The sequence below is a fragment of the Salvelinus fontinalis genome, chromosome 27 (assembly GCF_029448725.1).
Source record: "Salvelinus fontinalis isolate EN_2023a chromosome 27, ASM2944872v1, whole genome shotgun sequence".
NCBI classification, from domain to species: domain Eukaryota; kingdom Metazoa; phylum Chordata; class Actinopteri; order Salmoniformes; family Salmonidae; genus Salvelinus; species Salvelinus fontinalis.
Window position 1 is genome coordinate 32,409,754 of NC_074691.1, and position 22,627 is coordinate 32,432,380.

General features: G+C 44.4%; 1 protein-coding gene across 2 annotated transcripts in view; it reads left to right on the forward strand.

Moving 5' to 3' along the window:
- LOC129825471 (forkhead box protein N3-like) overlaps nt 1-22,627 on the forward strand; it is a 118,799-nt gene that overhangs the window by 72,082 nt on the left and 24,090 nt on the right. For both annotated transcript variants that reach the window (XR_008754862.1, XM_055885591.1), the window contains exon 4: nt 13,070-13,125. Coding sequence is in view for 1 of the 2 variants with exons in the window: in XM_055885591.1 (XP_055741566.1) it covers nt 13,070-13,125 (56 nt within the window). In the remaining variant the exon portion in view is untranslated. The remainder of the gene's footprint in view (nt 1-13,069; nt 13,126-22,627) is intronic.

Genomic DNA, 22,627 nt, shown 5'->3' on the forward strand with positions numbered 1-22,627 from the left:
GCCAGTCAGAGAGTCGGTCAGTCAGTCAGACAGTCGGTCAGTCAGTCAGACAGTCGGTCAGCCAGTCAGCCAGTCAGACAGTCGGTCAGCCAGTCAGCCAGTCAGAGAGTCAGTCAGCCAGTCAGACAGTCGGTCAGACAGTCGGTCAGCCAGTCAGCCAGTCAGACAGTCGGTCAGCCAGTCAGACAGTCGGTCAGACAGTCGGTCAGCCAGTCAGCCAGTCAGCCAGTCGGTCAGCCAGTCAGACAGTCGGTCAGACAGTCGGTCAGCCAGTCAGACAGTCGGTCGGCCAGTCAGAGAGTCGGTCAGTCAGTCAGACAGTCGGTCAGTCAGTCAGACAGTCGGTCAGCCAGTCAGCCAGTCAGACAGTCGGTCAGCCAGTCAGCCAGTCAGAGAGTCAGTCAGCCAGTCAGACAGTCGGTCAGACAGTCGGTCAGCCAGTCAGCCAGTCAGACAGTCGGTCAGCCAGTCAGACAGTCGGTCAGCCAGTCAGCCAGTCAGACAGTCGGTCAGCCAGTCAGACAGCCAGTCAGCCAGTCAGACAGTCGGTCAGCCAGTCAGACAGTCGGTCGGCCAGTCAGAGAGTCGGTCAGTCAGTCAGACAGTCGGTCAGTCAGTCAGACAGTCGGTCAGCCAGTCAGACAGTCGGTCAGCCAGTCAGCCAGTCAGAGAGTCAGTCAGCCAGTCAGAGAGTCAGTCAGCCAGTCAGACAGTCGGTCAGCCAGTCAGACAGTCGGTCAGCCAGTCAGACAGTCGGTCAGTCAGTCAGACAGTCGGTCAGCCAGTCAGACAGTCGGTCAGCCGGTCAGCCAGTCAGAGAGTCAGTCAGCCAGTCAGACAGTCGGTCAGACAGTCGGTCAGCCAGTCAGCCAGTCAGACAGTCGGTCAGCCAGTCAGACAGTCGGTCAGACAGTCGGTCAGCCAGTCAGCCAGTCAGACAGTCGGTCAGCCAGTCAGACAGTCGGTCAGACAGTCGGTCAGCCAGTCAGCCAGTCAGATGGTGGGCAGGTTGGCTCGCAGAACCACTGGACTGTGTAAGAGGGAATAGTTGGCTCGACGTAAAACGTAAAAGTGTAATTTCTAACAATGAGGGATGGGGAGGTAGAACAAATTGGACGATGGTAGAAAAAGGAATATGTCCGTTTCTCCACTACATACAGCATGGAAGAAGGGAATAAAGGTGAATACATTTCCTATTGAGACTTGCCTGGGATGGACATACAGTTGAAGTTGGAAGTTTACATACACCTTAGCAAAATACATTTAAACTCAGTGTTTCACAATTCCTGACATTTAATCCAAATAAAAATGCCCTATCTTAGGTCCGTTAGGATCACCACTTTATTTAAAGAATGGGAAATGTCATAATAAGAGTAGAGAGAATGATTTATTTAAGCTTTTATTTCTTTCATCACATACCCAGTGGGTCAGAAGTTTATATAAACTCAATTAGTATTTGGTAACATTGCCTTTAAATTGTTTAACTTGGGTCAAACGTTTCAGATAGCCTTCCACAAGGTTCACACAATAAGTTGGGTCAATTTTGGGCCATTCCTCCTGACAGAGCTGATGTAACTGAGTCAGGTTTGTAGGCCTCCTTGCTTGCACATGCTTTTTCAGTTCTGCCCACACATTTTTTACAGGATTGAGGTCAGGGCTTTGTGATGGCCACTCCAATACATTGACTTGTCCTTAAGCCATTTTGCCACAACTTTGAGAGTATGCTTGGGGTCATTGTCCATTTGGAAGACCCATTTGCGACCAAGCTTTACCTTCCTGACTGACGTCTTGAGATGTTGTTTCAATATATCCACATCATTTTCCACCTCATGATGCCATCTATTTTGTGAAGTGCACCAGTCCTTCCTTCAGCTTCATGCTGCCACCCCCGTGCTTCATGGTTGGGATGGTGTTCTTCGGCTTGCAAGCCTCCCCCTTTTTCCTCCAAACATGACGATGGTCATTATGGCCAAACAGTTCTATCTTTTAGTTTCATCAGACTAGAGGACATTTCTCCAAAAAGTAAAACTTTGTCCCCATGTGCAGTTGCAAACTGTTGTCTGGCTTTTTTATGGCGGTTTTGGAGCAGTGGCTTCTTCTTTGCTGAGTGGCCTTTCAGGTTATGTCGATATTGGACTCGTTTTCCTATGGATATAGACACTTTTGTACCTGTTTCCTCCAGCATCTTCACATTGTGCTTTGCTGTTGTTCTGGGATTGATTTGCACTTTTCACACCAAAGAACGCTTCTCCTTCCTGAGAGGTATGACAGCTGTGTGGTCCCATGGTCTTTATACTTGCGTAATATTGTTTGTACAGATGAACGTGGTACCTTCAGGCATTTGGAAATTGTTCCCAAGGATGAACCAGACTTGTGGAGGTCTACAATTGTCTTGGCTGATTTCTTTTGATTTTCTCATGATGTCAAGCAAGGAGGCACTGAGTTTGGTAGGCCTTGAAACACATCCAAAGGTACACCTCCAATTGACTCAAATTCTGTCAATTAGCCTATCAGAAGCTTCTAAAGCCATGATATCATTTTCTGGAATTTTCCAAGCTGTTTATATGTAGAGTCAACTTAGTGTATGTAAACTTCTGACCCACTGGAACAGTGAATAAAAGTGAAATATTCTGTCTGTAAATAATTGTTTACAATTGACTTCTGTCAGGCACAAAGTAGATGTCCTAACCGACTTGCAAAAATTATAGTTTGTTAAGAAATTTGTGGAGTGGTTAAAAAACGTGTCTTAATGACTCCAACCTAAGTGTATGTAAACTTACGACTTCAACTGTGTGTGGACAGGGTTATTGGAGAGGAGAGCAAGTAAACAATTCTGTAGTAGGGAAACAGCATGAGAAGAACAGGCATGTCAGTGTCCTTCAGTGAGTGGTACTGAGACAGTGTCAATGTCAGGTCAAGTATGATGGTCAATGTTAGGGTATAGCCAGGCTCTACAGTATGTCTGGTTGTTAGGGTATAGTCAGGCTCTACAGTATGTCTGGTTGTTAGGGTATAGCCAGGCTCTACAGTATGTCTGGTTGTTAGGGTATAGTCAGGCTCTACAGTATGTCTGGTTGTTAGGGTATAGCCAGGCTCTACAGTATGTCTGGTTGTTAGGGTATAGCCAGGCTCTACAGTATGTCTGGTTGTTAGGGTATAGCCAGGCTCTACAGTATGTCTGGTTGTTAGGGTATAGTCAGGCTCTACAGTATGTCTGGTTGTTAGGGTATAGCCAGGCTCTACAGTATGTCGGGGTTGTTAGGGTATAGTCAGGCTCTACAGTATGTCTGGTTGTTAGGGTATAGCCAGGCTCTACAGTATGTCTGATTGTTAGGGTATAGCCAGGCTCTACAGTATGTCTGGTTGTTAGGGTATAGCCAGGCTCTACAGTATGTCTGGTTGTTAGGATATAGCCAGGCTCTACAGTATATCTGGGTGTGTTAGGGTCAAGGTGTTGCAATACATCACATCCAGAACATTTAGCGGTTCTATAGGCAGAAAGAGGAAGTAAGAAAGGGTAGAGCATGCTAGGTATTTTTTCAGCAACCAGGCACATTCCTTCACACCCCATAGGCATCTGGATGGGGAGAGGGGGAGGAGGGAAGAGGGAGTCTCGAGGGAAGTAGGGGGAGAGAGGGAGGACAAGGGCTGAACGACCGTCTGCCACGAGTTAGCGCCTCACGAACCGATTAATGTACTGGTTGCTAGGCGACGGGAACGCCTCCATGGCAACACATGGGCTGAGACTGGTGCAGCCTCACCACATAGCTATTTGTTGCCTGGTGCAAGAAAGAAAAAAAAGAGAGAGAGAGTGAGAGAGAGAGAGAGAGAGAGAGAGAGAGAGAGAGAGAGAGAAGGGGAGAATGATACACAGAGGGAACTGCACATGTGAGTGAGACATCTGTGAACAAAATACTCACCTCCATCTTCTGTGTGAATATCTGTGAAGACGAATACGATCATTAGTTACTATCTGCTCCATTAGCAGCTTAATAATCTCGAGAGGTGTGTGTGTGTGTCTGTGTGCTGTGTGTGACTGTATTCTCCTGCAATTGTGTGTGTGTGCATGTGTCAGTTTGTGTGTGTGTGTGTGCAATATGTGTCTGTTTGTCTATTTGCTATGTGTTTGTGCGCGTGTTCGCGACTGTGTTCGTCCATGTGTATGTGTGTGCATCCGTGCAAGCTTGTTTGTGTGTGTTTGTGTTGGGGGCCCGTCATGAGAAATCACCTCTGTGGACCACATCAGTTGGGCTGTAATTCTCTGTGGTAATCACAGGGATAGATTAATGTTAATGCAAGGGCTTCCAGGAATATAATCACTGTAATCAGAATCAGTGGCTTATGGGCTAAAACCCCAGCTTTCATTTCAGTTTGTCTGGGTCTCAAAACGCCTCTATTCTCTATATACAGTGTTTTCCCTAAGTACATGGAGTTTCCAGTCAAATAGAAATAGTAGCCAGCCAGGGAGTTCCAGGCTGGGGGGGTCCGGGTGACATGCCCCCTTGAAAAAAATATCAGAACAAGCTATTTTGGTACATTCTAATGCCTTTAATTCCATCTGAAATACACAGCTAAATTATTGAATACTTTAACAACTTTACCTCACAGAATGGTTAAATTCATTTTGGTATTGAGTAGAAAGACATGACTATACAAATAAAATGACTGAAAATGAAATCAGAGAGACAGTATGAATTCGGCTTGTTTTTAGTTGTTTTGGATATCGTCTAAGCCTATACAATCAGCACTATTTTCTAATAAGATAACCTTTTTTAACATTAAACCTTTAGATTAAAGTCATATTTACTGCAAGATAGGAATTGCTATAATGATGTTTGTTCTTCAAATTATGTATTTTATTGGGTTAGGGAACCAATGTGTCATTTTTTTATTTGGGTGAACTAACCCTTTAACAGTCAATCACTGTGGTTGGGATTGCCAGGGAAGGCGGTAGATTAGTAACCTAGTCAGAAAAACGAGTCTAATCTACTCTTTCAATGTCATTTGTTTTGGCAAAAATCTAAGAAAAAGTTTGTGTTCTGTCAACACTGTTGAGAAACATTATACACTGAACAAAAATATAAACGCAACATGTAAAATGTTGGTCCCATGTTTCATGTGCTGAAATTAAAGATACCAGAAATATTCCGTTCACACAAAGTGTATTTATCTCAAATGTGTTTACATCCCTGTTATTGAGAATTTGTCCTTTGCCAAGATAATCCATCCACCTGACAGGTGTGGCATATCAAGAAGCTGATTAAACATCATGATCATTACACAGGTGCACCTTGTGCTGGCGACAATGAAAGGCCACAGTTCTAAAATGTGCAGTTTTGTCACACAACTGTCACGTTCCTGACCTATTTCTGTTAGTTTGTTGTATGTGTTAGTTGGTCAGGACGTGAGTTTGGGTGGGCATTCTATGTTTCTGTTTCTATGTTGGTTTATGGGTTGCCTGGTATGGCTCTTAATTAGAGGCAGGTGTTTGGCGTTCCTCTAATTAAGAGTCATATTTAGGTAGGTTGTTTCACAGTATTCGTTGTGGGTGGTTGTCTCCTGTGTCAGTGTTTGTCGCACCATACGGGACTGTTCGGTTTGTTTGTTCTTCGTCATTTATGTGTAGGCTATTTTCCCTGTTCGTGCGTTCTCGTGTTTTATTGTAAGTTCGTATGTCCAGGTTTGTCTACTCCGTTTTGTTATTTTGTTAATTAGTCAAGTGTATTTCGTTTCGTGTTTTTTCCGTCTTGTTTATTAAAATCATGTCTTCAAACTCCGCTGCATTTTGGTTCAATCCCTGTTCCTCCTCTTCGGATGAAGCAGGAGCAGGATTATACACAGGACTACTGGACTTGGGAGGATGAGCTGGATGGTAAAGGACACTGGGCTCACATTGGGGAATATCGCCGCGCTCGTGAGGAGATGGAGGCAGCGAGAGCCCAAGAGCGGTGGTATGAGGAGGCAGCAAGGAGACGTGGCTGGAAGCCCGAGAGGAGACCCCAAAAATGTCTTGGGGGGGGGAGGCTAAGAGGTAGTGGGCCGAGGGCAGGTAGGAGACCTGCGCCCACTTCCCAGGCTTACCGTGGAGAGCGGGAGTACGGGCAGACATCGTGTTACGCAGTAGAGCGCATGATGTCTCCTGTACGTATGCATAGCCCGGTGCGGGTTATTCCACCTACCCGCACTGGTAGGGCTAGATTGGGCATTGAGCCAGGTGTCATGAGGCCGGCTCAACGCGTCTGGTCTCCAGTGCGTCTCCTCGGGCCGGCTTACATGGCTCCAGCCTTACGCATGGTGTCCCCGGTTTGCCTACATAGCCCTGTGCGGGTTATTCCACCTCCCCGCACTGGTCGGGCGACGGGGAGCATTCAACCAGGTAAGGTTGGGCAGGCTCGGTGCTCAAGGGAGCCAGTACGCCTGCACGGTCCGGTATTTCTGGCACTACCTCCCCGCCCCAGCCCAGTACCACCAGTGCCTACACTACGCACCAGGCTTCCAGTGCGTTTTCAGAGCCCTGTTCCTCCTCCACGCACTCTCCCTACGGTGCGTGTCTCCAGCCCAGTGCCTCCAGTTCCGGCACCGCGCACTAAGCCACCTGTGCGTCTCCTAAGTCCTGTGCACACTGTTGTTTCTCCCCGCACTCGTCCTGAGGTGCGTGCCCTCAGTCCGGAACCACGCACCAGGCATATAGTGCGCTTCGAGAGGTCAGTGTGCCCTGTCCCTGCTCCCTGCACTAGGCTTGAAGTGTGTGTCCCCAGTCAGGTGCCTCCAGTTCCGGCACCACGCACCAAGCCTACAGTGCGTCTCAGCCGGCCAGAGTCTGCCGTCTGCCCAACGGCGCATGAACTGCCTGTCTGCCATGAGCCTGCAAAGCTGCCCATCTGCCATGAGCCTACAGAGCCTTCCGCCAGACAGGAGCAGCCAGAGCCTTCCGCCAGACAGGAGCAGTCTGAGCCATCCGTCTCCGCAGCGCCATCTGAGCCATCCGTCTCCCGAGCGCCGTCTGAGCCATCCGTCTCCCCAGCGCCGTCTGAGCCATCCGTCTCCCCAGCGCCGTCTGAGCCATCCGTCTGTCCCGAGCCATTAGAGCCGCCCGTCTGTCCCAATCCGTCAGAGCCGATAGTCAGTCAGGAGCCGCTAGAGCCAGTCGTCAGTCAGGATCTGCCAGAGCCGCCAACCAGACAGGATCTGCCAGGGCCGCCAACCAGACAGGATCTGCCAGAGCCGGCAACCAGACAGGATCTGCCAGAGCCGCCAACCAGACAGGATCTGCCAGAGCCGTCAGTGAGCCATGAGCGTCCAGAGCCGTCAGTGAGCCATGAGCGTCCAGAGCCGTCAGCCAGCCATGAGCGTCCAGAGCCGTCAGCCAGCCATGAGCGTCCAGAGCCGTCAGCCAGCCATGAGCGTCCAGAGCCGTCAGCCAGTCATGAGCTGTCCCTCAGCCCAGAGCGGCTATTTATTCAGAACTGCCCCTCAGTCCGGAGCTGTCTCTCTGTCCGGAGCTGCCTTTCAGTCCGGAGTTGCCCCTCTATCCTGAGCTACCTTTCTATCCTGAGTTACCTCACTATCCTGAGCTATCCCTCTGTCCTGAGCTATCCCTCTGTCCCGGTGCTGCCCCTGGTGTCGATGTTACCAAAAGGATTTAGTGGGGGTAAGATGAGGGTGGTCATTTATAGGGGGAAATGGAAGCTGGGATTGACTATGGTGGGGTGGGGACCTCGCCCGGAGCCTGAGCCACCACCGTGGTCAGATGCCCACCCAGACCCTCCCCTAGACTTTGTGCTGGTGCGCCCGGAGTTCGCACCTTATCGGGGGGGTTATGTCACGTTCCTGACCTATTTCTGTTAGTTTGTTGTATGTGTTAGTTGGTCAGGACGTGAGTTTGGGTGGGCATTCTATGTTTTCTGTTTCTATGTTGGTTTATGGGTTGCCTGGTATGGCTCTTAATTAGAGGCAGGTGTTTTGGCGTTCCTCTAATTAAGAGTAATATTTAGGTAGGTTGTTTCACAGTATTCGTTGTGGGTGGTTGTCTCCTGTGTCAGTGTTTGTCGCACCATACGGGACTGTTCGGTTTGTTTGTTCTTCGTCATTTATGTGTAGGCTATTTTCCCTGTTCGTGCGTTCTCGTGTTTTATTGTAAGTTCGTATGTCCAGGTTTGTCTACTCCGTTTTGTTATTTTGTTAATTAGTCAAGTGTATTTCGTTTCGTGTTTTTTCCGTCTTGTTTATTAAAATCATGTCTTCAAACTCCGCTGCATTTTGGTTCAATCCCTGTTCCTCCTCTTCGGATGAAGAGGAGGAGGAAAACCGTTACAACAACACAATGCCACAGATGTCTCAAGTTTTGAGAGAGCCTGCAATTGGCATGCTGACTGCAGGAATGTCCACCAGAGTTGTTGCCAGATAATTTAATGTTCATTCCTCTACTATAAATCCTGTTTGGGCTGCAAGCTGAATATTGAAAAAACTGGAAAATGTGTGCACATTTTCAAACGGCCTCCCAAGAAACTTTTTATTTTCCAATATGCATATATTTACTACTGTTGGATAGATAACAGTCTGTAGTTTCTAAAAAGGTTTGAATTGTTTCTCTAAGTCAAACAGAAATATTTTTACAGCCATTTTCCCAGCCGAATTGAGTTTTCCAAAATGCGATGTGTCTCTTTAAGACCTTCTCTATAAAAGGCCCTTTGACTTAGGACCATAGGGACACGTCACAGGCGTTCGTCAGGCTGTAATGCGGAAGTGAGAATTGAAAGGAGTCGAATATCTCGTCCATGGACTGAATAACACACCTTCTTGTGAGACCTGCGCAGTTAAAAAAAAATTCCGGACGCGAAGGATAATTTGGTCTCGGCTTCTGGAACAAGGTAGATAACGGTGAATATGATGTGTGACTACGATATTATTTGATACATGTCACAAAATCATCCTAAAGTATGTTTTTTCAATATACTTTAATTATATTATTGCAATTTATTCTGGACTTTAGATGTGATACGACGGAAGAATTTTTTGAAGAAACGCTGTGTAGCGCCGCAATGCTATCGTGCCTGCTAACCAAAGAGGGAAATAATTCGTTCTGGAACCCAACTAAAGACTCTACTGGACATTGGACCCCGTTACAACATTCTGATGGAATATCAAGAAAGATAAGACCCAATTTGGGATGCTTTTTCATATATCTATCGAACTGTTGTATGCTAACTCTGCTAACTGTGCTAGGCTAGCGCTTGACTAGAATCAATGCTGCCTTATGCTAGCTTATGTTGTTAGCTAATATAACGATATATTGTGTTTTCGCTGTAAAACACTTCAAAAATCGGAAATGTTGGCTTTATTCACACGATATCTGTCTTTCATTAGTTATCCACCATATGTTTTTCTGAAATGTTTTATGAGGTGTAATTAGTAGCCGACGTTGGTGTATGTATTTTCTCTGGCTACTCCCGTCTGGATTCAGACTCTAGCTATGTGTTAGCATTTTTGGGTAGCATCAATGTAAAACTGATTTATAGCTAAAATATGCACTTTTTATGAACAAAACATAGATTTATTGTGTAACATGTTATATGACTGTCATCTGAGGTAGTTTTTTCTGGGCTCTTTAGGTTGGTTTTAGTTTATTTCGGTTGGCTTGTGCATGCTACTTCAATGATAATTCATACTTCATAATCATATCCATACGTGTCTGTCCACTTTTGTATTTGGTGGTGAGCTAACATAAATATATGTGGTGTTTTCTCTGTAAAACATTTAAAAAATCGGACATGTTGGCTGGATTGACAAGATGTTTATCTTTCAAATGCTGTATTGGACTTGTTAATGTGTAAAAGTTAAATATTTTTAAAAAATAGATTTTGAACTTCGCGCCCTGCAGCTGTTGTCATTGTCGTACCGAAATCGGGCTTGCAGCCCAAACAGGATAAGCCACCTCAAACGTAATTTTAGAGGATTTAGCAGTACATCCAAACCACATGCATATCTGCATATCTGTATACCCAGTCATGTAAAATCCATAGATTAGGTCCTAAGGAATGTATTTCAATTGACTAATTTCCTTAAATCAACTGTAACTCAGTAAAATCTTTGATGTTGAGTTTATGTTTTTGTTCAGTATAGAATGACAGGAAAATGGCAAAAAAAAATCAGAGGGAGTTCGCCCAGACCCCTCACTTTTATACAACATCAGGCGCATAGACCTAAAGGTATGGTGATTGGTGATTGAAGAATGAAGCAGGTGTTAAACATGGGCTTTCCTACACAGAAAGCAGCAGTTGACTACTTCATCGTCAACACATTAATCAAATCCCTAGGCCTAAATCAATTTCTTAAATAATACCATTTAAGTATCATTTTCTTTCACAAGTATCATCTTTTCAATCTGTTTTATTTTTATCATATTTTTGACCAGAATGAGTCTCTCTCTCCACGACCTATTGTTCTTGCAGTGAGAATTCAGCATCTTTGTAACAATCTTCTTCGTCTGATGAACAGGAAGGATCGGACCAAAACACAGCGTGGTAAGTGTTCATGCTTTATTGAAAACTGAACACTAAATTCAAAATAACAAAGTGAATAAACGAAAATCGAAACAGTCCTGTAATGTGCAACAACACAAAACAGAAAACAACTACCCACAAACACAGTTGGGAAAAGGCTACCTAAGTATGGTTTTCAATCAGAGACAACAATAGACAGCTGCCTCTGATTGAGAACCACACCCGGCCAAACACATAGAAATAGAAAACATAGAACAAAAACATAGAATGCCCACCCCAACTCACGCCCTGACCAAACCAAAATAGAGACATAAAAAAGGAACTAAGGTCAGGGCGTGACAATCTTAATCAAATGTTTTTATAATTTATCTGCAGATAATCGCCAAAAAGCAGTGGTATGCAAATTAGGTATGCAAATTAAAGAGCCAAATGAACGTCTCGCTAACCGATGCGATTCGGTTCCCAACGTTCACCTAAAAGATCTGTTAAAAAAGAGCCAATCGTTCGCGACCAACCCATCACTTGCCTACACTTACGAATCACTTTAGCGGTCACCGGCATCTGGTGAGTGGCGCTGTTTTGCTGTTTTTTGTTTCAGCTAGCTTGCTGTTAGCTATCTCTTTAAAAATAATGACTGTGAAACATGGTTGCATTTAGACTTTAGATGACAGGTTAGTGAGATGGTGATGAAATGCATTTACAATGGCAAGTGATAGCTAGTTTGTTAATTTCATTTTGGAATGAAATGGTTCTGCTTTTTGTATAGTTCTGATTTTATGGGGCCTACTGGAGTGAATGGGCAGCTGATTCTTTAATATTTGATGCTGTGTGTGACTGCTGTTGCCTGTCTATCAGCCGTGTCTACATTTCAAGTCGGAAGTTTACATACACTTAGGTTGGAGTCATTAAAACTCATATTTCAACCACTCCACAAATTTCTTGTTAACAAACGATAGTTTCTACAAGTCGGTCAGGACATCTACTTTGTGCACGACACAAGTAATTTTTCCAACAATTGTTTACAGCCAGATTATTTAACTTATAATTCACTGTATCACAATTCCAGTGGGTCAGAAGTTTACATAGACTAAGTTGACTGTGCCTTTAAACAGCTTGAAAAAATCCAGAAAATTATGTCATGGCTTTTGAAGCTTCTGATAGGCTAATTGAAATAATTTTGTCATTTGGAGGTGTACCTGTGGATGTATTTCAAGGCCTACCTTCAAACTCAGTGCCTCCTTGCTTGACATCATGGGAAAATCAAAAGAAATCAGCCAAGACCTCTACAAGTCTGGATCATTCTTGGGAGCAATTTCCAAACCCCAGAAGGAACCACGTTCATCTGTACAAACAATATTACGCAAGTATAAGCACCATGGGACCACACAGCCATCATACCACTCAGGAAGGAGACACGTTCTGTCTCCTAGAGATGAACGTACTTTGGTGTGAAAAGTGCAAATCAATCCCAGAACAACAGCAATGGACCTTGTGAAAATGCTGGAGGAAACAGGTACAAAATAATCCATATCCACAGTAAAACGAGTCCTACATCGACATAACCTGAAAGGCCGCTCAGCAAGGAAGAAGCCACTGCTCCAAAACCGCCATAAAAAAGCAAGACTACAGTTTGCAACTGCACATGGGGACAAAGATTGTACTTTTTGGAGAAATGTCCTCCGGTCTGATGAAACGAAAATAGAACTGTTTGGCCATAATGACCATCGTTATGTTTGGAGGAAAAAGGGGGACGCTTGCAAGCCGAAGAACACCATCCCAACCGTAAAGCATGGGGGTAGCAGCATCATGTTGGGGGGTGCTTTGCGGCAGGAGGGACTGGTGCACTTCACAAAATAGATGGCATCATGAGGCATGAAAATTATGTGGATATATTGAAGCAACATCTCAAGACATCAGTCAGGAAGTTAATAAAGCTTGGTCGCAAATGGGTCTTCCAAATGGATAATGACCCCAAACATTGTACCAAAGTTGTGGTAAAATGGCTTCAGGACAACCAAGTCAAGGTATTGGAGTGGCCATCACAAGCCCTGACCTCAATCCTATAGAAAATGTGAGGGCATAACTGAAAAAGTGTGTGCGAGCAAGGAGGCCTACAAACATGACTCAGTTACACGAGCTGTCAGGAGGAATGGGCATAAAAAAGAACACAGGTGCAGAGAGGCGGGGCCGACGGACAGCACAGTGTTGCCCTGACATCGCTGGCTTTGTGACTGACAGTCGCCTGTCCCATCAATAGATCACTAGAAGATGTATATCGTTCATTCTAGCGGACAAGGCTAAAGACTTTTCTGACAAGCGAATTCAAAAGATTAAATTAACAGAATGCTAGTTATTTCATGGGGTGGAAAAGAGAAAACACTGTATATAAGGCAGTACTTTTGACCATGGCCCTGGTAATACGGTGCAGTTTCGGACGCACACTTTCTGTCTGTCTGAAGCAGCCTGCAGCAGAGCTTACATGACCAAATGATTAACCATCTCTCTCTCTCCTCCCTCTCTCTCCATCCCTCCCTCCTCTCTCTCTCTCTCTCTCTCTCTCTCCTCAGTCCTATACTTTGGCCAAGGAGTCCCTTCTTCAGAAAGAATGGAGTTCTCTTACAAGGTAGGATACCATTCAACATTGCTTGTCTTTTTTGTGTGTCTGTATCTATCTCTCTCTCCCTCTCTCTCTTCCTCTCTCTCTCTCCCTCTCTCCCCCTCTCTCTCTGTCTCTGTCCCTCCCTGACTCTCTCTCTCTCTCTTTCCTCACACTCTCTCTTTCTCTCTCTATCATCTCAGATGCCAACTCCTGTGTTATCCGGAGTTCTAAATAATTTTTTAGAAGGCACCTTGAGAATACCAAGTGCTGCGTCCTGACACTTGACAACATTCCAGAGGATGCTTCTGTTTGAGTGGGCATTTGAAAGTAAAACAATCTGATCTGAAGCTTGGGAAGGCATCCTGTGATTTTTTTCCCACCTCCACTTTATCTCTCTATCCCCTCTCGCCTTTCTATCTCCCTTCACTTTCCATCGCTCATCACTTTTCCTCCCTCCCTCCCTCCCTCCCTCCCTCCCTCCCTCCCTCCCTCCCTCCCTCCTTCTCCTCTCTCTCTCCCTCTCTCTCTCTCTCTCTCTCTCTCTCTCTCTCTCTCTCTCTCCCATCCTCCTCATCACTTCTCTCTCTTCACTTTCTCTCCCTCTCCTTGACTTCCTCTCCCTCTCTCCTCCCTCTCTTCTGTCCCTTGTGGGCTGGCTGGCAGTTTAAATGGACATTCAATTCCAATCACAGTCTATTTTGAGAGTACAGTGGGACAGCGGTGCTCTAAATGGAGGGAAATGGATACATTAGATGTCTGGTCCGTGTCCTCCATCCCCTCCACCACCATGCCTTGGCCGTGATAATGGAGTAATGGTCAAGGAGCCCATGTAGAGAGTGTCTGAGGGGCCCGGCCTCCCTACAGACCTGCCTGTGACTGATGGTTCTAGCGGCTGGGAGGGAGGGGTGAGGAGTTAGAAAGGATGGCTAAAGAAGTTGGGTAGATAGTGAACAGATAGTGAGGGAGAGAGAGAGGGAGGGTGATAAACAGGAAGAGAGACAGAGAGGTGAGATACAGTATAGTACAGTGGAGTCTACTCAGAGGAGGAAGGGGAGGACCATCCTCCTCAATGAATTTTCATTCCACCAATTCTGTTGAAAAACGTTTCTTAAAACTTCTTAAGACTAGGGGGCACTATTTTCACATCCGGATGAAAAGTGTGTCCAAAGTAAACTGCCTGCTACTCAGGCCCAGAAGCTAGGATATGCATATAGTAAACACTCTAACGTTTCTAAAACTGTTAAAATTATGCCTGTTAGTATAGCAGAACTTATTTGGCAGGCGAAACCCCGAGGACAAACCAACCAGGATTTTTTGTTGTTGTTGAGGTCCCTCTCTTTTCAATGGGTTTTCTATGTGGATCTAGATTTCTAAGGCACTTGCTTGCAGTTCATATCGCTTCCACTAGATGGCAACAGTCTTTAGAAATTGGTTGATGTTTTTCCTTTGAGAAATTAAGAAGTAGCCATTTCCTTTCTGGGAGTCGAGCCAAGTGTACTGTTGTGGTTGGGGCGCACGACCTGAAAGCTCGCTCCACTTTGTTTTCGTCCAGTATTGAACACAGTTTATTCCGTCTTAAATTTTATCGATTATTTACGTTTAAATATACATAAAGTTGGATTAGGAAAGTTGTTTGAAATGTTTGGATCAAGTTTACAGGTAACTTATTAGATACTTTGTAGTCATGTTGCGCGAGTTGGAACCGGTGTATTTTCTGAATCAAACACGCCAAATAAATGGACATTTTGGAGATATAACGACGAAATTTATCGAACAAAAGGACCATTTGTGATGTTTAATGGGCATATTGGAGTGCCAACAGAAGAAGATCTTCAAAGGTAAGGCATGAATTATATCGTTATTTCTGACTATTGTGTCGCACCTGGAGGGTTGAAATATGATTTTCATGTGTTTGTTTGATGGGGTGCTGTCCTCAGATAACAGTGTGCTTTCGCCGTAAAGCCTTTTTGAAATCTGTCACTGTGGCTGGATTAACAAGAAGTTCATCTTTAAACCGATTAATTATTTATATTATTATTATTATTATGAGTATTTCTGTTTTTGAATTTGGCGCGCTGCTATTTCACTGGGTGTTGTCAAATCAATGGAACGTTCTTCGTCGGGCGAAAGAGAGGAGGACCAAGATGCAGCGTGGTGAGTATTCATTTTAATCAAAATACTTAAACAACGAACAAAACAATACACCGACAAACGAACGAACAACGTAACAGTCCCGTATAGTGAACACAAACACACAGGAAACACAGTAACAGGAACAATCACTCACAACCCACAATGACAAAACAGGCTATCTAAATATGTCTCCCAATCAGAGACAAAGAAAAAACACCTGCCTCTGATTGAGAACCATATCAGGCCAAACGCATAGAAAAAAAAACTGGACATACAACATAGAATGCCCACTCCATTCACACCCTGACCAAACAAAACATAGAAATATACAACGCAAACTATGGCCAGGTCGTGACAGTACCCCCCCCCCCCCCCACCCCCCCCCCCCCCACCCCCCACCCCCAAGGTGCGGACTCCGGCCGCAACACCTAAACCTATAGGGGAGGGTCTGGGTAGGCATCTGTCCACGGTGGCGGCTCTGGTGCAGGACGTGGACCCCACTCTACCATAGTCATTTCCCGCTTCAGTGGCCTCTTTAGAGCGGCGACCCTCGCCGCCGACCTTGGACTGGGAACCCTAATAAAGGGCCCCACTGGACTGAGGAGCACCTCCGGACTGAGGGGCGCCTCCGGACTGAGGGGCAGCTCCGGACTGAGGGGCAGCTCCGGACTGAGGGGCAGCTCCGGACTGAGGGGCAGCTCCGGACTGAGGGGCAGCTCCGGACTGAAGGGCAGCTCCGGACTGAAGGGCAGCTCAGGTGGCTCAGGCGCCTCTGGACTGCCCTTCAGAAGGGACAAAGAAACAGACAAACTAGACATACAACATAGAATGCCCACTCCTATCACACCCTGACCAAACAAAACATAGAAACATACAACGCAAACTATGGCCAAGGCGTGACAATCAATCCCGTTAACAGGATTGGCGCGTGAAGGGATCTCTAATAAGTTAAACGGAAACAAACGGAACAAAATGGGGATAAACATACCAGAATTTGTTCAAAAGAAAATCTTGTTTGATACTGTTGATTACTAATGATTACACCCCAGATCAGCTAGATGCAGGCAAGAGTGTGCAAGTTGGTATTGAATGTGTCACCTACATTGTAAACTTTTATTCATAGGCTAGGTTGTAGCAACCTCATGATGGGTATTGGGAAAATGTAATTATCATGTAGTAGCCTAAACCTATCGATGTTACATTGAACTTGGTGAATGGAATATGAATGACAGTCTTCCAATATGCTGGAATAGAAAAATGCCATGCTCATGAGATAATTGTCCTCCCTCATCTTTAACCTTTTACGGGGGCAGCCCGACACCGGTACACTTATGACAACATCCAACTCAAAGTGCAGGGCGCGAAATTCAAAAGATATATTTTTTTAATATTTAACTTTCACACATTAACAAGTCCAAGACACCAGATGAAAGGTGCACATCTTGTGAATCAAGCCAACATGTCCGATTTTTTTAATGTTTTACAGGGAAGACAAAATATGTAAATCTATTAGCTAACCACGTTAGCAAAAGACACAACTTTTTCTAACTCCATCAGTTTCTTACTCCATCAGGTGCTATCACAAATTCGACCAAATAAAGATATAAATAGCCACTAACCAATAAACAAATTCATCAGATGACAGTCTGATAACATATTTATTGTATAGCATATGTTTTGTTCGAAAAGTTTGCATATTTCATGTATAAACCATAGTTTACATTTCAGCTACAATCCGAAATTGCACCAAAAGCAGCCATAATATTTACAGACACCAACGTCAAATAGCTAATTACTCATCATAAAACATTTCTGAAAAATACATAGTCTGCAGCAATTGAAAGACAGGCATCTTGTGATTCCAAACAATATTTCCAATGTATTAAATGTTTTACAGCGCAAACAAAATGTATCGCTATATTAGCGTAGCTACAATAGACAGAAATAATTGGGCGCCCACGGCCAGTTCACATGCACGACAGATATATGAAATAACATCATAAAATGGGTCTTACTTTTGCTGATCTTTCATCAGAATGTTGAAGAACGTGTCCTCTGTCCAGATGAGTCGTTGTTTCGATTCAGAATGGCAAATGTCCCTCTTCAATTAGCATTGGCACTAGCCGAGTGGCATAAATTTCTCCAACGTAAACACAGTCAGAGGACGGAACACGGCAAAACTCCCGAATAAAGTTTCAATAATCTCATTAAACTATATTGAAAAAACATACATTACGATGATATGGTCACATGAATCAAAAAAAAATCGAGCCGGAGACGTTAGCCGTTCGTTACCAAGGCAAAACAGAAATCAATCCCACTTCCTTCAGAGTACCGGAAGTGGACCGTCACGTCAAAGAAATTGTTTTTTTTCCACCACAGACCAAGAGGAGCAAAAAAAAATCTTCTCTGACATCCTCTTTACACCAATAGGAAGGCGTATAGAGTGTCAGCAGACTCCTAAGTTTTAAGACCATGTATAGGCATCAGGTTGAAAAGAGCATCGATTTCTGACATTTCACTTCCTGGTCAGGAGAAGTGCTGCAGAAGGACTTCTGTTTCACTCAGAGAAATAATTCCAACTCTTTTAGAAACTAGAAAGTGTTTTCTATCCAAAAAGAATAATAATATTCATATTGTACGAGCAAGATTTGAGTAGGAGGCCGTTTGAAATGGGCACGATTTCACTGGCTACTCAACACTTTGCCTTGCAGCCATAAGAAGTTTTAAGGACACTGACCGCCACTGGTATCTTAGTGGACAGAGGACAGACACTATTACCTAAATTAAATTCTGTTCAGTTTTATTGGAAAGTGGACAGTGCAAGAACTTACATTACACTATCTGCTCACTATGCCAGTCTCATAGCTCACTATGCCAGTCCCACAGCTCAATCTCCCAGTCCCACAGCTCACTGTCCCAGTCCCACAGCTCACTGTTCCGGTCCCACAGCTCACGATCCCGGTCCCACAGCTCACTATCCCGGTCCCACAGCTCACTATCCCGGTCACACAGCTCAAGATCCCGGTCCCACAGCTCACTATCCCAGTCCCACAGCTCACAGCCTTGGCCTATTGGAAGTGTCTATGCTGTAATAATGTAATGTCTCTGCATATAGGAGTTCTGTGTTCTGTGAGTTCTGTGTTTTATATAAGAGTTCTGCGTTCTGTGAGTTCTGTGTTTTATATAAGAGTTCTGCGTTCTGTGAGTTCTGTGTTTTATATAAGAGTTCTGTGTTCTGTGAGTTCTGTGTTTTATATAAGAATTCTGCGTTCTGTGAGTTCTGTGTTTTATATAAGAATTCTGTGTTCTGTGAGTTCTCTGTTTTATATAGGAGTTCTGTGTTCTGTGAGTTCTCTGTTTTATATAGGAGTTCTGTGTTCTGTGAGTTCTCTGTTTTATATAGGAGTTCTGTGTTCTGTGAGTTCTCTGTTTTATATAGGAGTTCTGTGTTCTGTGAGTTCAGTGTTTTCCTGGCAGCAGAAGTGTTTTGACTGAGAGAGAGGCCACTTTGAAATGGTTGCTTTCCCAAGGTCCGCTGGGAATGAACTTTAACCCTGAAATCTGGACACTGCGTCTGATCCCTTTTGGCTGCAGGCTCACGCACACACACACACACACACACACACACACACACACACACACACACACACACACACACACACACACACACACACACACACACACACACACACACACACACACACACACACACACACACACACACACACAGGCAGACAGAAACACACACACACACACACAGGCAAAGCGCACACACACACACACACACACACCACACACAGACAGGAACACACACACACAAGCAGGCAAATCACTCACTCACACACGCACACACACACACACTCACACACAGCAGAGCCATGTGGAACAAATTTAAGAGTCTGAACATAAAGCACATAAAGGAACCCTCCTAGTCATCTCTCTCTGGCTGTAGCTGACCTGAAAAGCAGAGTCACACACACACACACACACACACACACACACACACACACACACACACACACACACACACACACACACACACACACACACACACACACACACACACACACACACACACACACACACCACACTAACACACTAACACACACACACTCTCTTTTCAGTTTTCTTATATGCCCTATTCTCTGTCTTGGTATCTTGTCCAGAACTACTTGTCAGTGCTGTGAAAGTGGGGTGTTTTCTCTCTCTTCTTGATAATGACAGGGTGTAAAGATAAAGTGTGTTTTCTCCCATCTCAGTTTACAGCATGCTTCTTAGGATTTATACATGCGGAGACCAACCAGCTCTCACAGTTTCACGTCAGAATTAGACGTTAACTTCTTATGGCTGCAAGGGGCAGTATTGAGTAGCCTGATAAAATGTGTCCATTTCAAACGGACTCGTACTCAATTCTTGCTCAATTCTTACTATTGGATAGAAAACACTCTCTAGTTTCTAAAACCGTTTTAATTATTTCTCTGAGTGAAACAGAACTCATTCTGCAGCACTTTTCCTGACCCGGAAGTTCAAAGTCTGAAATCGATGCTCTGTTCAACTTCATGCAATGAACGTAAGAGTCTACGTACACTTCATACACCTTCCTCTGGGTGTCAAGAAGGCTGTGAGAGAAGAAATGAGGTGATTATCTCGATCTGGGATGGAATAAATCCTCTTGGAATGACGTGTACCCCATTTCCGGTACTCTGAAGAACGCAATTTGGACAGTGGGGTTGCCTTTTGTTTTGCTGACGTTATAGGCGACTATTATTTCCGGCTTTGATTTTATTTGATACATGTCACCATATCATCGTAAAGAATGTTTTTTCAATATAGTTTCATCAGATTATTGACATTTTTTCGGGAGTTTTGCCGTGTTCCGTTCTCTTCCGTTTGTTTACATGGAGAGATCCGTGCAAACCGGCTAGCGTGCTTGCTAAATGGAGAGAGAAAGTTGCCATTCTGAATCCAAACAACGACTCATCTGGACAAAGGACACCTTGTTCAACATTCTGATGAAAGATCAGCAAAAGTAAGACCCAATTTATGATGTTATTTCATATATCTGTCGTAGTCGCCGGCGCCCAAGTGTTTCTGGCTATTGTGCTAAGCTAATATAATGCTACATTTTGTTTTCGCTGTAAAACACTTAATAAATCGGAAATATTGTCTGGCATCACAAGATGCCTGTCTTTCATTTGCTGTACACTATGTATTTTTCAGAAATGTTTTATGATGAGTAATTAGGTATTTGACGTTGGTGTCTGTAAATATTATGGCTGCTTTCGGTGCAATTTCTGAATGTAGCTGCAATGTAAACTATGATTTATACCTGAAATATGCACATTTTTCGAAAAAAACATATGCTATACAATAAATATGTTATCAGACTGTCATCTGATGAGGTTGTTTCTTGGTTAGTGGCTATTTATATCTTTATTTGGCCGAATTTGTGATAGCTACTGATGGAGTCAAAAACTGATGGAGTAATAAAAGTGGAGTCTTTTGCTAACGTGGTTAGCTAATAGATTTACATATTTTGTCTTCCCTGTAAAACATTTTAAAAATCGGACATGTTGGCTGGATTCACGAGATGTGTACCTTTCATATGCTGTATTGGACTTGTTAATGTGTGAAAGTTGAATATTAAAAAAAAATATCTTTTGAATTTCGCGCCCTGCACTTGAAGTGGCTGTTGTCATTAATGTACCGACGTCGGGCTTGCACGCCAAACAGGTTAATCCATTTTTCTCAAACGTCAAATTTCGAAGTAGTTCCACACATCACAGTTTGAAGTGTTTAACCCCCGAAGGTCAATGTTAGCATAATCTAATTAGCATAATACGGGGAAAAAAAACATTTTAAAAAGTCATAAAGTATACTCTAAAATGGAGTAACTACTTTGTTTCCCTCATCAATCTACACAAAATAGCCCAGAATGACAGGTTTTTAGAATTCTGGGCAAATGTACAACAAATAAAAACTGAAATATCATATTTACTTAAGTATTCAGACCCTTTACTCAGTACTTTGTTGAAGCAGCTTTGGCAGCAATTATAGCCTCAAGTCTTCTTGGGTATGACACCACAAGCTTTGCACACCTGTATTTGGGGAGTTTCTCCCATTCTTCTATGCAGATCCTCTCAAGCTCTGTCAGGTTAGATGGGGAGCATCGCTGCAAAGCTATTTTCGATCGGGTACTAGTCTGGGCTCTTGCTGGGCCACTCATGCACATTCAGAGACTTGTCCCAAGCCCCTCCTGCGTTGTCTTGGCTGTGTGCTTAGGGTTGTTGTCCTGTTGGAAGGTGAACCTTCACCCCAGTCTGAGGTCCTGAGCGCTCTGGAGCAGGTTTTCATCAAGGATCTCTCTGTACTTTGCTCGTTCATCTTTCCCTCGATCGTGACTTGGCTCCCAGTCCCTGCCATTAAAAAAGATCCCCACAGCATGATCCTGCCACCACCATGCTTCACCGTAGGGATGGTGCCATGTTTCCTCCAGACGTGACGCTTGGCATTCAGGCCAAAGAGTTCAATCTTGGTTTCATCAGATCAGAGAATCTTGTTTCTCATGATCTGAGAGTCCTTTTGGTGCCTTTTGGCAAACTCCAAGCGGGCTGTCATGAGCCTTTTACTGAGGAGTGGCTTCCATCTGGCCACTCTACCATAAAGGCCTGATTGGTGGAGTGCTGCAGACATGGTTGTCCTTCTGGAAGGTTCTCCCATCTCCACAGAGGAACTCTAGTGCTCTGTCAGAGTGACCATTGGGTTCTTGGTCACCTCACTGACCAAGGCCTTTCTCCCCTGATTACTCAGTTTGGCCGGGCGGCCAGCTCTAGGAAGAGTCTTGGTGGTTCCAAACTTCTTCCATTTAAGAATGAAAGAGGCCACTGTGTTCTTTGGGACCTTCAATGCTGCAGAATTTTTTGGTACCTTCCCCAGATCTGTATCTTGACACAATCCTGTTCCCGAGCTCTACGGACAACTCCTTCGACCTAATGGCTTGGCTTTTGTTTTGACATGCAATGTCAACTGGGTTCCCAAGGGCTCCAGAGTGGCACAGTGGTCTAAGGCACTGCATCTCAGAGCAAAGAGGCGCCACTACAGTCCTTGGTTTGAATCCAGGCTGTTTCACATCCAGCTGTGATTGGGAGTCCCATAGGGCGGCACACAATTTGCACAGCGTCGTCCAGGTTTGGCTGGGGTAGGCGTTCATTGTAAGTAAGAATTTTCCTCGTTAAATAAAGATTTTTAAACTGTAGGACCTTACAAAGACAGGTGTGTGTGCCTTTCTAAAGCATGTCCAATCAATTGAATTCACCACAGGTGGACTCCAATCAAGTCTTTATTTAACTAGGCAAGTCAGTTAAGAACAAATTCTTAATTTCAATGACGG